The sequence below is a fragment of the Castor canadensis genome, chromosome 17, assembly GCF_047511655.1.
Source record: "Castor canadensis chromosome 17, mCasCan1.hap1v2, whole genome shotgun sequence".
Classification (NCBI taxonomy): Eukaryota; Metazoa; Chordata; class Mammalia; order Rodentia; family Castoridae; genus Castor; species Castor canadensis.
Window position 1 is genome coordinate 20828210 of NC_133402.1, and position 16537 is coordinate 20844746.

Here is a 16537-nt window from a genome sequence, read left to right on the forward strand (position 1 = left end):
CTTTGCATTGAACACTTTCTCCAAAATCATAATTGTGTTCACTGGTTTTCAAACTTCAGAATCAATCTATCACCCACCACAGAGGCAATGGTATCATTGTCACAGAGTGGAAAGACCATGAAAAGGTGAAAATCCAAATAACAGCCATGGGCAGGTGGAAATGGGGAAGGTGAACCTCTTAGCTCTGTACAGTGGGAAGCAAAAACATCCTACCCAAGGCAGAAAGAAAAAGAAATGAAGAGTTATGTTGTTTTTAAAAATTAGAAAGCTAATCAATACAGAGGGTGGGGTGAGGTAGCTAAACCCTCACCTTTCATGGCAGGAAGTCAATAGCTTATAAATCAAGAAAGAGAAGGAGAACATATTATTTAGAGCTATGGATGTAACAACTAGAAGAACCGAGCCAGAAACGGTTAAGACAACCCATGCTCTGGGGAAGAGGTCTGGGAGAGAGAAAGACAGTGGCCTCGAGGTGGATGATTATCACTGAAAACCTCTTCTATGTGATTTGATTTCTTAAAATGGTGTGAGTGATTAAGTATCTTAATAAATTATTATATAAAATTTAAAAAGCATTTGAGTAAATTATAAAGAATTTGAACTTGGTAGAGCAGAAAAATAGGAAAATCGTACTCATTAGCTATTCATCACACTGGAAGTAGCATGCACTTTGGGGAAGGGAGGTTGAGCTGAGATCAAGCGAGGGTACAATGTCGGGAGAGTGTTTTTGCATTACTTTCCTATCTTAAAAGTGTTCAAATGAAGAAAATGCAAGAGCTGGGGGTGTAGCTTGGAGGTAGAGGGATGCACAGGTCCTGGGTTCTTCGCACTGCAAAGCAAAACGAAACAAAGAAACAAAATACAATAGGGAAGAGGTCACTCGCAGAGTATAATAATAAATACGCAGGATTTTTTTGTTAAGCTCAAAAATAAAAAAAAAAGAAAAGTAAAAAGTAAAATCAGTCCCCAGGCCTCCCCATGGACTGGGGCTCCCCTAGGAGCTCCCCTACCTTGCTCGGCTAAAGGGTGAGACACCAGGAACGCCAACGTCCTGTGTGCTCTGCCCTCAGCATTAGGACAGGTAAGTGTGTGCATGTTCTACACGAGCCTTTCGCTGTGCTTGGCAAACGTGTTTCTGAGTACCTATTGAGGGCCAGGCACTACGAGGACTCACCATCCTAACAAGGGAACATTTCCATGACAACCCCGGCACTGACTAATCCAGGCCCTCCTACTCTAAGCTGCAGGAGCTTCATGCGCTGCTCACCTGGGTACCCCCTCCTGTCAGCATCTTCCCCACACAACTATCAGCAATACAGGAACGGTGACAGCCTCATTCTCTGCCAGATCCTCAGGACCTAGCATGGTGCCTAGCACCGCGTGACTGCATGGTAAGCACTTACAGCACAGAGAACCCAGGCCCCAGGGCCTCCACATGCAAATCACTCATCCCTGATTGGATCTCCAGGCTGAGTAGGCGGTCCTTCAGGGGATCAGATGCCAGCGAGAGCAGGGAAGTCTGAAGGTTAGGAAGGGGCTGCCCAGCAGGAAGGATGGTTCTAAGAGCATTGCAGGATTCAGGGAGCATTAGAAGTTTCCACAGTGATGCAGATTTTTGCCCCATTTCCCCACGATGAGAACCAAAACACTGAAAATAATAAGGGACCAGGAGCTTATCTTCTGGGGAAGATGGAAGACAAGGTATCCTAGAGAAGGCCAAGGGCAGGGTAGAGGAAAAAGTTTTAAGGACTAAAGTTAAAGTTCTTTTATTATTATTATTATTATTGTTTTATTATTCATATGTGCATACAAGGCTTGGGTCATTTCTCCTCCATGCCCCAAGTTAAAGTTCTTATGGGGGGCAGGGGGTAGGTACTGGAGTTTGAACTCAGGGCCTTGTGCTTGCTAGGCAGGCACCCTACCACTTCAGCCAAAACCCTAGCCTTCTATGCTTTAGTTATTTTTCAGGTAGGGTTTGTTTGCCCCAGGGCGTACCTCAGACTTTGATCCTCTTACCCATACCTCTCACCTAGCTGGAATTACAGGAGTGAACCTCCGTGCTCATGCTAAGTCTGAGGGAAGCAAGGGAGGTACCAGGGAAACCTGGAGCCCATGATGGAGCCAAGATGAAGACTCAAGTGTGGCAGACTTAAAACATGTCATCCCTGGGCTTAAAGTTCTCCACAGTTTGTTCGAAGTCATTACAACTCTCTCAAGACCCCGACATGATCTAACCTTCAAGATCCTCAGCTGATCTGCTTCTCTCTTCCCTGCTGCCTCTCTTCCACTGCATTGCTTACTTGAACATCAGGGACAGCCCACCTTCAGGCCTTTGCACTCACTGTTCCTTCTGCTTAGAATGCTACATAGCCACCTGGCTTGGTTCCTCACCACCTTCATATTTTGATTTACATGTCACCTTCTCAAGAGTGCCTGTTTTGACCACATTATGTACAATTCACTCCCTCACCTCACTGCAGCCCACCTTTCCTGCTTCAGGGTAATTTGGAAGAAATCTATAGTTCCAAACTAGAAGTCCCTATTTCTTTTCTTTCTGACTTTATTTTGTGGTACTAGGGTTCAAACTCAGGGCCTCAGTCTTGCTAGGCAAGCACTCTATCACTCGAGCACACCTGTAGCCCTTTTTGCTTTAGTTTATTTTTGATAGGGTCTCACGCTTTTGGCTGGGGCCACCCTTTGACCGAGGTCCTCCAACCTGTACCTCCCATACACCTTGACACACGCCACCATGTCCCACCTGTTGATTGACGTGGGTCGGGGGGATCTCCCTGACTTTTTGCCCGTGTTGGAATTCTCAAGCCAACGAGATGTCCCCACATCTGAGCCCAGGGACTCTAAGTGGAAAAATCACCTTCAGGGTGGGGGTGGTTAGGCCGGAGTTCCTCGCTTCAGATCTGATTATCTCTTAGAGTGTAACCTCTGCCATCTCCCCACTGCTCGGGAGCAAAGTCATCAGTCATCGGAGTGCAAAAGCAGAAAAGGGCAATTACGCTGCAAGCAGAACTTTGACTCAGATTAACACCTTTGCCTGTTGATTTGATCTTTTTATTTCCCTCTAAACACCTAGAGCGCTTTGGTTGCATGCCAGATTCATCGTTGGTTTAAAAAAGTAGTATCTTAAAAATCAGAATTTACTTGGTAATACATATTTTTAAGGCATTTTCAGTCAATAAATAGCTAATTGGATTGGCTGTCCTGTAATTTGCAAGGGGTCGAAATGATTTGTTGTAAATATACACCTATATTAGCTACTGTATGCCAAAACCAGTTTCCACAGGGGACAGTAGAATTTTGTAATGGATGAGGTGATGGAAGGTACCTCATAGTTTACTGTGAGCTCTTTGAATCACTTTAATTTAGCAAGCAGATATTATTGTTTTCCAAGGCAGTAAAGCCTCATGTTGAACAGCATATGCTACAGAGAATACAGCATGGTGGAAATTGCATCTCGTAAACGTGCAGGTAACCAAATATATATATAGACAGAGACACTCTTGGGCAGAAGGTAGAGAAACAGTGTCTGCTGGATTTATACACAACATGTGCTTACAACATGCATTTTCTTTTTTATTCCCCCAAGTTTGCACCCAGGGTATTGAAGGAATTTAGGATGAGACTGTTGAACTACTATGGATAATCTTTCAGGACAAAATAGAAAATAGCAGATGGCAAATAACATGGAGATTTTCAAGACTAGAAAGCCAGACTTCCCCCAAACTATAGGCTGCTGAATTATAAACAATCATAGCTGGGATTATAAGAGATATTATTAAAAGGGTGGTTTGTAAGCACTTAGAAGCTGAGCAGTGATTGTTAAGAATTAGCACACTCTAGGAGAAGCTTAAGGTAACTAAATGACCTCTCCCAGCAACAAAGTCATTATAGAGCATCTTGTACATGACAGGTGCTAGGGCAAATCTGATGGACTGAGCTTTTGGATGGCAACAATATATTTGATTTTTTTTTTTTTTTTGCATGGTGCAGGTTAAAAGGTAGATGGATGATGTTAGGACTTGCCTACCCTCAATGTTATTCCAGCTACCCATTTCTGGTCTACATAAGCCCAAGGTCAGTAAGAATCAGGCCTCATTGGTCTATTGTCTATCTGGTACTCTTCAAAGATAGTTTTGGTGCTGTGAGTGCTGAATAAGAATCCGGGTGCAAATCGCCTAGGTAGCAGAGTTGTGCCAGCCAGAAACTGAGAGGTGGATGAGGATAGAATCTTTGCCCTCTGCCCGACCCGGAGTTTAAAGCTCAAAGAAGTCAAATCAATAATATTCCCAAGTTTAATCCTCAGGAGGTCGGACAGCCATGACTCTGTTGGCATTCCCAAGATGGGGGCCCTCACAGTGTGTTCTCGTGCATCTGGTTAAACTGCTGGTTTTGCTCATTTACCTTGGGTCTCAGCGGTGGTGTTTCTTCACAGCCTTGTGCTATGATGTCTACCTCACATTGGCCTTACCATTTCTTTTCCATGACCTTACTTTCTGGATTTGGAATCAAAACGAAAAATGGTTGGGTGATTATTTTTCAAACTATTTCCTGTTGTGGAATTGGTTCAGAGCCAGTGACGAACACCAAGACTTCCTTGACATGGGAGTGAAAAGAGCCGCACCCCGCGCCCCCCCCGCGCCCCCCCCCCCCGCATGGGCATGTAAATTAGAGTAGTGCAGGGTGGTGGTTAGGATGAGACTGTGGGTCATATGCCAGGCCTGCTACCTCCCAGCAGCATGACTTTATGCAAGCTCCTTTGCCTCTCTGAGCCTCAGTTTCCTCACTGGTGGAACAGAACAGGTAGCAATAGGCAGGGCTATCATGAAAATCAGTTGTGCCTGTTTACACCATGTTTATCTAAGTACCAGACATCCAGTTAATGAGACCCAAGACAGGAGAATTGGGACCCCAGTTCTGACTTAGTCGCTGCAATTCTTTGTAAAGTGAGGATTAGAGTAGTCTCCATTTTCTGAGGAAGTCATGAGGATCAAGCCAGGTTTGCAAAAAGTGCTTACTTAGAGAAGCACCTAAGTAAGCACATGTAGTGTGTGTGTGTGTGTGTGTGTGTGTGTGTGTGTGTGTGTGTGTGTGCAATAAATAAATAAATGCTTGGGGGCTGGTCTAGAAATGAATGCTCAGTCTGCCACAGTAACATAACTTTCCACATAGAAAGTGCTCATTAAGTGTTAGCTGTTTATTATTTTTATTATTTTTCTTCACAACTCTTTCTGGGATTATCACGGTCCATCCTCTTCTTCTACACCTTCCTGGGAAGCAAGTCCCAAGACACATATAGCAGCTCACCTTCTTCCCAGGAAGAAAGAGCAGATGTGCCCCAGAGGGAGACAGCCTCAGTAGATCTTTAAAATGTTGGTCAAATCCTGAATGCTCCTTCATGGCTGCCATTGCGCCCATCTTTGGGAGGTAGTGCAGTTCTGTGTTTACCAGTGGTAGCAATCTTACTTCCCTAAAGACCCATCCCCAGAGCAGTAAGAAAGAAAGGACCCATATGTCACTTTGCTTAGTTGAATGAGGTTGCAAAACTTTCTTATTTGCTGTTACTGCATCTCCAGCTAACACCAAAGGCTGGGGTGTCTGAGTGGAGGAGACCTGCCTGTTGACCCTCTTATGGAGTCAAACTTATGGGAAGGCCTAGGTGCTTCACCACTACAGCATCTCTCCCTCATATGAAATATCTGGCACTGAGTAGGGCTTTCCCAATCCACTTTGGCTCCTACCACTGACAACTCAGGTCCAGGTTGCTAGGACTTCACTTGGCCCATACAGTACCCTGTAATTTTTTTTAAAGGCTCTCCTCTCATTGGATAGTCTCAGCTCTGGAATAAGGTACATATTTGGTGAGCAGCACATGGGGCTGACTTTTAGCCCCTGCTGGACCTCCAGGCCAGGAAGACTGGGGTAGGGCAGTATCTTCACAAACATCATGCAGATCTAGTTAAGGGTTTCTTGGCCAAAAAAAAAAAAAAAAAAAAAAAAAAAAAAAAAAAATATATATATATATATATATATATATATATATATATATAAAAGGGTTTCTTGGCTAACAACAGGGATACTGACCCAATGTCAAGCTCAGTCATCCTTCAGCTGTCCACCACCAGGTCTAGTCTACTCATAGAACCTCACCATTCATGTACATGCCCTCTCTTAACTATTATTTCCCTCCAACTCTCTTGCTGAGATTGACAGATGGGCAGCTGCCTAAGAAAGTGTCCAACAGAAATGAGACCCTATTCTCCCTTTTCCTGGGCACCTTCATTCACTAGGAATAATTCTTGGTGCTACAGGTAACTCATTGAGAAACCAAAAGTATTGGGAGAAAGGGGCATGCTGGTGTAAGAAAGCTAAACTACCATTTGTCTTAGCAAATAGATATTGTCTAAAACGAATAAGCCAAGATTTAAAAAAAAAAAGGAACCACAAGAACTAATAAAGAAACAGTTGAAAGCACTTACTACATTTGTTTCCCCATTGGATGGGTAAGAGAGGCAATACTCAGAGGATAAGCCACTTACAAGGTCTCACAGTCTGTAGATGGCAGGAGCCAAATAAGACTCCAGGTCCGCCTGGCCTCCAGGCCCCTGCTGTTGTTCCATAGTCTCTTATAATACTTTATTTTTTATTTATTTTGGAAGTTCTGAGGATTGAACTCAGGCCCATGTGCTTGCTAGGCCAAGCATTCTGCCACTTGAGTCACGGCCCCGGCACTTTTGCTTTGTCTGTTTATTTTTTAGGTGGGGTCTTGAACTTTTGCCTGTGCTGGCCTAGGATCATAATTGTGCTACCTCTGCCTCCCAAGTTACTGGGATTATAGATGTTAAACGCCATACCCAGCATGGCATTGAGATAGGGCCTTGCTGGGGTTTTGCCCAGGCTAGCTTTGAACTGCAATCTTTCTATCTTTGCCTCCCAAGTAGCTGGGTTTACAGTCAGGCTCTCTCATAAATCATTAAAGGTGCATTTGCTCCTACATTGGAAAAGTGAATCCTGGCAGGGTCACAGAGACGGAGAAAAGAAAGACAACCTTGAAATTATCTAGGCTTTTCTTTAACCTCAGAAACACTGTTTTCATTGGGGTGCTTCTATATGTCAAAGTATAATTTTCAAATTGTTAAAAACATAATTCTCCTAAAATACATAGTGAGCTCATGTCAAATTTTATACAACTCAACAGTAAAGGGAACCAGCAAATGGCAAAACTCTCTCAATGGGAAATGTACATTTTTTTCAGTGAAAAAATCCTGGAATAAGATTTCTAAGTTAGATATAAAACTGATTCATGTCCTAGGGAGCAGGTTTGCTTCTAATAAGCAAACCTCTACGGAACAAAAATATTGATGTGCACTTCCCAAGGTTTCTACAAGTAAACCAATAGCAATTGGACCCAAATCTATTTTTTTAAATGAAGCAAACAAAGCTATGCCCTCCAGAGAATCAGTTGGCTTCTGTGTAAGTTCACTGTGAAAACTAAATGACCTTGACACCATTTGCCTCATTTCTTGTTTTATTATTTTTTTTGGTGTACACAAGCTACTTGTACAAATAGGCCACACTGGACTTTGCTCTAATCCAATCTCAAGTGATGAATCAAACCAAAATATTTCCAGGCATCTGCTTCCTGAAATGGTTACAGTTGTAGAGTGGGAAGGTAGAGGGTTGGGAGCGAGGAAGAAAGAAGAGGATCAGGTCCTTTCTACCAACGGTGACACTCTGAGAGTAGGGTTCCAAATTCTGAACACTTGGTAGGGCACAAGATCAGCCAAGAGGAATGGATGGCTCCCAGGGTTGAAGCTGGGTCGTGATGGCACCTACAAGAAAGGTCTTAACCCTTTACTTGGTGGATCTTAGGGAATTCTGGGAGTCTCAGGAAGGGATAGGCTGACTACAGCAGTGGTGGGGGGGGTATGGATGTCATTTGCTAACAGGGGAAAGTATGTCAACATTTTAACAACCACACCTCTATCACCTGCCCAGTACTGACTCAAGCTACAAACACAGTCATGGTCACTTGCTCCCATCCTGTCTTAAGACTACAGTCCTCTTCCCTCTCACATTTGTCTCTTGGGCTCTGTAAGCAAGGAGGGAGAGTACAGGGAAAGGAACAGGGAGAAGGCCAGGAGTAGGGAAGAGAGCTCCAGCACATTCTGCACCATGGCTAAGGAAAGGTCCCAAATTAAATCTAGGGCTGGAGGAGCAGAACATATGTGACTCCTTAGTACTGTTTCTAAGCTCTAGGGACATATAACTGTCCTCAGCAGACAAGACCTCTGTACTTATGGACTTTATATTCTACTGGGGGAGAAACAAGACATGAAAGTGTTAGGTAACAAATCTGACAGCAGTCAGCACAGGGCTTGGCACACAGGAATATTCATGAAAGCTATGTCTCTCTCCCCTTCTTCCTCAATCACATCTTCACAGCCTCCTCGAAGGATTCTGAACACATAAATAAAGCTGGAACCCCATCTGGATGAAAAAAGTCGGCCATCTGGAGATTTGGAAATATGGGGGAACTTCTAATGACTGGCTAATTTTTTTTTTTGGTTTTTCAGGCAGATGTTTGGTGTCAGTCAGGCCCATCTGGAGCAGAAATAGCAGTTTACTGAGCCTTTTCCCCCTAACTTTAAGCTCTCTGTTCTAAAATTCTAAGTGGGTTTTCTTTTATTTGTAGCCATTTTTAATGAGTTGAAAAATTGATTATTGACTTAGAAAGAGTAATTCAGGAATCAAGAAGGAAAATATCAGAAATTTGGATCAAAAGAACATTTAGGTAATTTTCAGGGCCCAAAAATGGTACCCTATGGGCAAAATTCAGCTACAATGTAAATGTGATTTGGCTGGTACCATGTCAAATTAGTTGGCTACATTTTAGAATTCAAGAGTTTACCCCTGGCTTTTCTTTTATCAGAATATCAAGTCACATTTGGTGCACATCTCCCCAGGATAGAAATCAATTGAAGTCAAGTAACTGTTGTTTTTTTAGATTGCGTTTGTGAACTCCAGTTGGCCAAAGTCCCCACCACTCCCTATTGCCCCCACACTGAGACCAAATTTCAGTTGTCTTAAATTTGAGTTGTACTGTTACCCTTTCCCATAGAACTGAGTTAAGAGAATTGTGAACTGCTTGCTTCATACTTTACATTACCTGCCTAGGCCATGTGGGCAATTGGACTCACTATTCCCTAGTCTTATCTGAAGTTCTTATCTTAGAACTAGGTAAACTGAGGTCCAAAGCAGGAAAATAACATGCACAATTCCCATGACTGTGGGTGGCAGAAAAGTAATTAGCACCCAGGGTTCTTGACTACTCTACTAGCAGTCTTTCCACCTTCTGAAGACATTGCTGTGATTGGATCTAAAACTTCAGAGTCTCTCATAATGAGCGAGGAACATATCGAACACATTCTCATTCAGGTTCATGGAAAACACTGCCATTGAAAGCATGCAGCAGGCCAGGGCCCTGTGAATGCTGTACATGCTTTCCAGATAATGAGTCAGGCGATCGTTCGGTTTCTCACTATGGGAATCTCTACATAGGTTGATAGCTTTCTTATTCAAATTGTGTCCTTTGCTGCCTCTGAGCTAGTCTGGTGGCTAGCTCAGGCACGCCCTGTGTGCCCAGACTTGGGACTTCTGAATGGAGAAACCCATGTGTCTGGTCATTCTCATGAGCTTTTGTTGTACGGCTGGCAGACCATCCACCAGAATGTGAATAAAACATTCTGTAGCAAATGCTGGGAATAGCAGGGTGGGCTGAGCTGGGGTGTGTGATCTTAGGCAAGTTATGCAACTGCTCCAGGCCTCAGTTTCCTCATCTGCAAAATGAGGGTGGTAACAGTACCTGCATTGTCTAGTTCCTCAGATGACGAAGGAACTAAGTTTTCAAAAATTATTAGAAACGATGAGTGCTAGTGCCAAGTAAGTGCTGAGTGTAAAGGGCATACTGCCCGGCGAGAGAAACAAAAACTGGAAATACCCTTCTTTTACTTGAGTGATGTGACCTCACAAACACACATAGTCATCCCCAGGCCACTGCAGATATTCAATACATGTTAGCTTCAATATCATAATTGCTCAGAAGAAATACAGGAAATTCAGCTTCCAGGGATCCATCACAGACCTAGGGAAGCAGAGAATCTAGTTGCACAGCCTGATAATCTATTAAAACAAAACAAAGCAACAAAAACATCTTCACGGGAGTCTGATGACAAGCCGAGTTTGGGAACAACTGATGTTTTCTTAATCTTGACTATCTTTGATGTTAGGACCTCTTGAAGCTTCCCATCCCACCTTGGATAGTTGCTTACATTTAGGTAAAAGCTGTTTTCCTCTAGCTCCTACTTCTCCCCTTGGAGGCCACAGAGAATTTCCAATCTCTCTTCTAAATGACAGCCCTTCAGGTATCTGGGGAATGCTGTCAAGTCCCTCCTGAGCCTTCTCTTCTTTTGGACAAATAGCCACATTGTCTCATAGCTCTAAAAAAAATATGGAAGAACTGTCTGCTCTAATTTCATCTGTAAGAAAATGGGGTTACAAGACCCTTGCAGTTATTCTTTGATACTTAAAGTACCAGGAAAATTATGATGTTGAGGTTGTGGGGTAGACAGGAGATACTGAATCAGCAATACTGTACATCTTCACAGTACAGAAGATGGAAATGCTTAGGACAGATGCTGTCTACTGCAGGTGTCTTACCATGCAGAAGTCAGAGGCTCTTGCAAATTCTTTGAACACTTGATGTATTCAGGACATCAAGAAAAACCTTGGCTCCAAATTTTAGCCAAGCCCATCTAATGTTAATTATATATTCATGAGGGTTTGTGCAACTTATTGCATATAACACTCCACAAAATGTAGAAAGAATTATCTAGGACAAATTGTGTGATGACTGCAACAAATTTTCTCAAAAGAATTCCCCTGCTCAAGAACACATCCAATTCCTTCTTGATTCCATTTCTTACTTCTAATACTCGCCCTACAGAATGCCTAGATGGGATTCTGATTCCTTGTACAAACTGGAGGTATAGAGTATGGTGTTGGAGAAAGAAGACACCATCAGTTGGGAAACTCTGAGCAATGGCTCAGCAATGTTAGGTCCTACTTCTCTGATAGAGTTTTTGTTTTTTCATAGAATATAATAAGGAGAATCAAAACTGGTGTTTAACTGTGCATTTCCAGGTCTGGTTCCAAGACACAGAAGAATTGTAAATGACTAAAACATGATACACCTATGAGCCAGTTTTGGCTAGGGAGGAGTCATATTTTTTAATGCCATCTCCAGAACTAGGTAGGCATCCACAAAATCACATTGTTGCAGATGAGTGAATTCTTTACTGTCAAGATAGGAGAGGGAATTAGGGGATTTCCCTAAGGTAAATAACTTTACCATACCTGATTGTAAATGATCACAAATATTAGATTTTTGTCAAGGTTCAGGAAAGCATTACTTCACAATTTCTGCCAGTACCCTGGGTGCAGTATTATCATTGGATGGTGCCAACTGAAGACCACTAATTCGAAACCAATTATTTCCAAGATTACACACAGAGTTGGGAAGAATAAACATCTAAATCAAGATCACACAGAGAGTTTTCAGCATTTTTCAGATCTTCAGACTTCACATGATCCTGCTTGCATGTAAAGGAGCCCTTTCCTATCTGGCTTTCCCACCAGTTGCAAATCTGTGTTGGAAGCAGAACGAATCGTAGTAGCACTACAGTCAGAGAGCAGGCGTTCAGAGCACCAGGACATGGGAAGGAGGCCAGGGAATGATGCAATATTACACTAGCAAGTGATGTCATAGCATGATTTCCTAAGTCATTTACAGAAATGCAACTTCTCAAGCATCCCTGACAAATGCAAGCCACTGGGAATGCAGGTGTGGAGAACCAATGGCAAGCAGGAGGAGGAGAGCACACGGAAAACCCATTTTCTTACCTATCCCTGTGAGCAGCTTCACAGGTTCCTTGGAAGCCCAAAAACTCCCCCTGCCCCTCTAATCCAGTGCCTTCCCTCTGATAGGTGGTCCACAGAGTTTTGATTTGCTTCTTTATCTTTCTGTTCACTCCCCACGACATCCAGGCATTGCCCAATGATGTTGAGAGTGACTCCCGATGAGGAGAAAGCAAGTTTAATAGTGACATGGTCTACCCAAAGGCGTTCTATCCCTCCTCATTATAGCTTACAACAAATCCTTTAATTTCTTAGAATTAGAAGTGATGAGCTGTAATTCCTGGAGAATCAAGCTTGTGTAAATGTCACAGAATTATATTCACTGGATTTGGGGATGATTTAGAGAAATGAAGTCAGTTTTGTTTTGATCCAAAATAATGAAGCATATATTAATAAGGAAGTTTTCCTTAAATGTGTTGGGGAGATGGGGTGGGGGTTCACATATGGTACCCTGAATCGCTTGGCAATGGAAATTCATGACCATATCTATTTAGATTAAACTCAGAAGAAACTGAAAAGAATATGTTGAGAAATAAGGAAACAGCTCAGAATGCACCAGGTCAGATCATGCTCCCCATTGCCTCACTACCTTCCTGCCTTCCCTTCCTCCTTTCCTCAGCACTCCCTCCCCCACTAACATGCAATTTAGGCAAATCTAAATATCTCTTTTCTAACCAGTTCACCATATGCTTACGGATTTTTGGATCTGAAGATTTCTCAACTGCAGAAGCTGCTTAGAGTGTTACAAAATCTCATCACATGAAGCTTATACCAAAAACAATCAGTGAGACCCAAGCCTTTCATCCCACCCAGCATCAGTATTCCTGGGAGCAGAGTCTGGACACCTGCACATTCTCAGAAATATTCAGAACTATTCTTCTTTCCCAATCACTGCCTCCCTCTCCCCGAACGCCACCACAAGTCGGATTATTCAGAACCATTGAGAGGAATTTGTAAATACCTTCTAAGCAGCAGGTCCTCCATAGCCCCGAATGGGTCATTACTTCTTCATTCTTCCTGCTGGTCTCATTATCACTTGTAGACTTAGTCCTGCACACACCTCTGGAATATAACCAGTAGTCCGTGCCCACTGCAATGGTCATTAAACTAAAAGCTGCGAAGGCTCCTACAGTGGTGATCAACATCTGAATACCTCGGTCACACATCCTCATACTTCTTCATGGTACTCTGGACAGCTGGGGGTTGGAGGGGGAGATTCAGTGCCAGAGGGGAAATCACTCTGCAGCTGGGCAACCTAAGAAAGGCGCTTCCAAAAATCCAAATCTCCTTTTGCCAGCATCCAAGGGGACTTTGGGAAAGCTGGGATTTCCTGTCTTGAGCGCTCTCCAGTTCCCTGGGTCGTCTATGGCCCTCGGGAGGGTGCGGGTTCCAGGGGGTTGGTCCACATCACCGCTGCCTTCGGAGGGTCCCTGAGTTCCTTTCATTCCTCAGGAGCTTGGTAAGGACGAGGGTTCGTGCAGGGCATGGCTTCGGAGCCCAGAGCAGTCAGCTCGGTTTGAGATGCGCCCCGGCTCCTCACAGCCTCGGGAGACTCAAGGCAAAGAAATCCAGAGAGATCTGGTGTGTGTGCGCGCGCGCGCGTGTGTGCGCGCGTGTGTGTGCGTGCGAGCGTGTGTGTGCGGGCGCGTGTGCTGGGGGGTGAGGGCGGATGGCAAAAAATAGCACTGCTGGGAGGCGAGTCGCTGAGAAGAGTGTTCGCTGCTTCCCCAGCCTCCCAGGAAAGCTCTCCGCCTGCTCCCTACACCCCCGCGCAAACTGGAGAAAAGGCAGCGTCCTGGGCGGGGGCCGGGCGCTTTCACGCAGGGCAGAGGTCCGTGGTGCTGAACGGACAGCTCCCCGCCTGTTGCCAGCCCCCGTCTTCCTGCCGCCCGGGAGCTGGGGCGGGGGGGGGGGGGGGAGGGTCCGTGGTGCTGAACGGACAGCTCCCCTGCGGCTGCACCCGCCTTCTCAGCGCCGGGGACCTGGGGCTCTAGGATCGCTCCAGCTGCAGCTTCCCTGTCCCTTCCCAGCCCTTCCCTGGCTCGGCTCCGCCTGGTCAAGCCCACGCTCCGCGCAAAGTTTCGGGAGCCCAGGGCGGTCAGCGCCGCGGCTCCTGGGCGCTGCAGCACGCTCGCTCCTCGCTCGCTCGGGGCCCGCCGCTCCGGGAAGGGTTAAGGAAAGGCGAAGAGGGAAGAAGCCGCAGCGCACTCCTGCGCGCTCTCAGCGCCCACCAGGCGCAGATCCTCCAACCACCCCTCTCTACCCCTGGGGCCCGCAGCCAGGCAAGTTTGCCTTTTGCTGCGGGAACCCGGGGGAGCCCACTGGGGAGGCACAAGACCCGAAAGACCGAGTCTTCTTAAAGGGACCCGAGACTCTGGGTGACGCTTCTGTGGCTCACTTGGGTGAGCAAAAAGTGTTGTCACGAACACATCTGTGTATCGTCTGCCTCAGTTTGGTTCCCCAGAAAACAAACCAATATGTCTACCCTCCTTTCTCTGGAGCTCTGATGTTTACACGGGAGACGCGTTCAGATCAGGCATGCACATCTGTACTGGCACACAGCTGGAACTATTCATATACATATGTACACAGATTCCTAAAAGGCTGAGAGAGCTACGTGTATATAGACTCCCTGGTTCACATATCAAGGACCTTGGGCACAGGGATGTAAGGGATGAATCTCCGAATACATCTCTGAGATACTTGAACACATTTACATTTGAGGGGGTGATGAATTCAAGGTGCGAGTGCCAGTGATATTTGGGATTCTTTCTAAAGGTTCTTGTGAGGTTCATTCATTAACACAGACCATAAAGCAGGTGGAGTAAGGCCTACTTCCCTTATTAGTCCAAAGTGCACCCGGAAGCTCTGTCTTCTGGAGAGAGCTGGTGTTGCAAAGGGTCACAGTGTGCATTCTAGCATAGACATGAGCACACGCTGCCTTGACCAAAGGCATTCCACAGAATTGGAATCACTTTTTTTCTTGTGGCATGATAGGACTGATACTCAGAGGTTGACTCTTTGGAACTGAGGATGCTCGGTTTGCTTCTGCAGTCCCTGAGATGTGCCCATGACCAACTGTTGTGTCTGAGTGTTAATTTAACTGGACAAACATATAATGGGAGATAATTGTAGACACAACATGCTCCCATGGTGCCATCTCTGGCTGTCTGAGAGCTTCTGTTCAAACAACTGGTAGCAGCAAAGTATTGAAGAGTTCTCAAATGCAACTCACAATCTCTCAGTGAGTTTGTTACTTTTATTTTGGTGTTAAGGTCATTTGTTATGACTTCTGAATATGGGTGAATTTGGTGTAGAAGTAAAGCAGATACACAAGTAACTGCAAGTAGAGGTAGCAAGTATGTATACACTTGCAGGCAGCGTTGTAGGTCACATGAATGTTTGCTATGAATATACAGCGGTGTGCCCATACAGATGTGCAGGCCTGTAGGTAGAGTGTAGGTTTGAATATGCAGGTTTGCACACCTATATGCATTTAGTTGCAAATGTATGTCGTGGTTTCCTGAAATTTTGCCACATAACCAAGATAGAACACATAAGCTGGGACCAGGACCACAGCTAACCAAATCCCAAAAGAATGACAAAAGATAGTGGGGAAAGGCATGCAAAGCCTTACTTTAATTTTCACTTTAATATTTAATATTGTTTTTTCCTGTGAAGAAATTCATTTCTCAAATTATTACTTTTTTTAAGAAAAAAATAATTTTCTCAATTATCATTACTTTTTAATTGATTTTATTACTATTGATTATTATTACTGCCTTGACTAATTACTTTTTTAAGAAAAAGACATGTGTAACACGAAGGTGAAGTCAGTCTTTCCTTGGAGGTTTTATAAAATGAACAAAAATTTCCTTCCTTACCTTCAGAAGCTAAAATAATATGAAAGAATTACTAGTGACCAAACCCGCCATTCCAAGATATGTGTTATTCTTTTCTCATTCCATTTGGTACCAGAAAAGTATTCTCCCAAAGTAGGGCAGTGTTGATGACACTGGATCATCCTTTGTAAGTCTGGTGACACTGGATCATCCTTTGTAAGTCCAGTCAGTGCAAAGCTGAGCTCAGGGTAGGAAGTTCTGAATCTGTACATGGAGCAAGTTGGAACACCTGACTGCATGGGAGTCAGGCAGGGAGTCCGCCAGTTAGTTCCTGATAATGCCTCCCATGTACTGGGGGTGACCTCACCTTTACATTCAATAGAAAGTGTGGGTGTGTACCATCCTCATCTCAGCATAGATAAAATTGCTCATTTTCACCACTAGAGGGCTCTTCCACCAGATTGATCCGACCCAACAGATTCAAAGCACTATCTTGCCCTGAAGTGATGCAGCCAGATTCTTCCTCTGTGTTTGCTGATGATCCTTTTTGATTCTGCTCATCTGGCAGGATACTAAGAAGTATTCAGACAGCTTGTCATTCTCTTATTAAGACTATTTTCTTCTGTTGGACTCTGAGCTCCTGAGTAGCTGACAACACGTACCTATTTGTGCTGTGTCCTGTTTACCTGTTCATACATCAGTTACCT

General features: G+C 44.4%; 1 protein-coding gene across 1 annotated transcript in view; it reads right to left on the reverse strand.

The window, feature by feature from the left end:
• Nucleotides 1-13806, reverse strand: part of Cacng3 (calcium voltage-gated channel auxiliary subunit gamma 3) — a 94681-nt gene extending 80875 nt beyond the window's left edge. Inside the window, exon 1 of the mRNA XM_020159731.2 lies at nt 12950-13806. Within this exon, the coding sequence (XP_020015320.1) occupies nt 12950-13160 (211 nt within the window). The 5' untranslated portion in view covers nt 13161-13806. The remainder of the gene's footprint in view (nt 1-12949) is intronic.
• Between the last annotated feature and the right edge of the window lie 2731 nt (nt 13807-16537).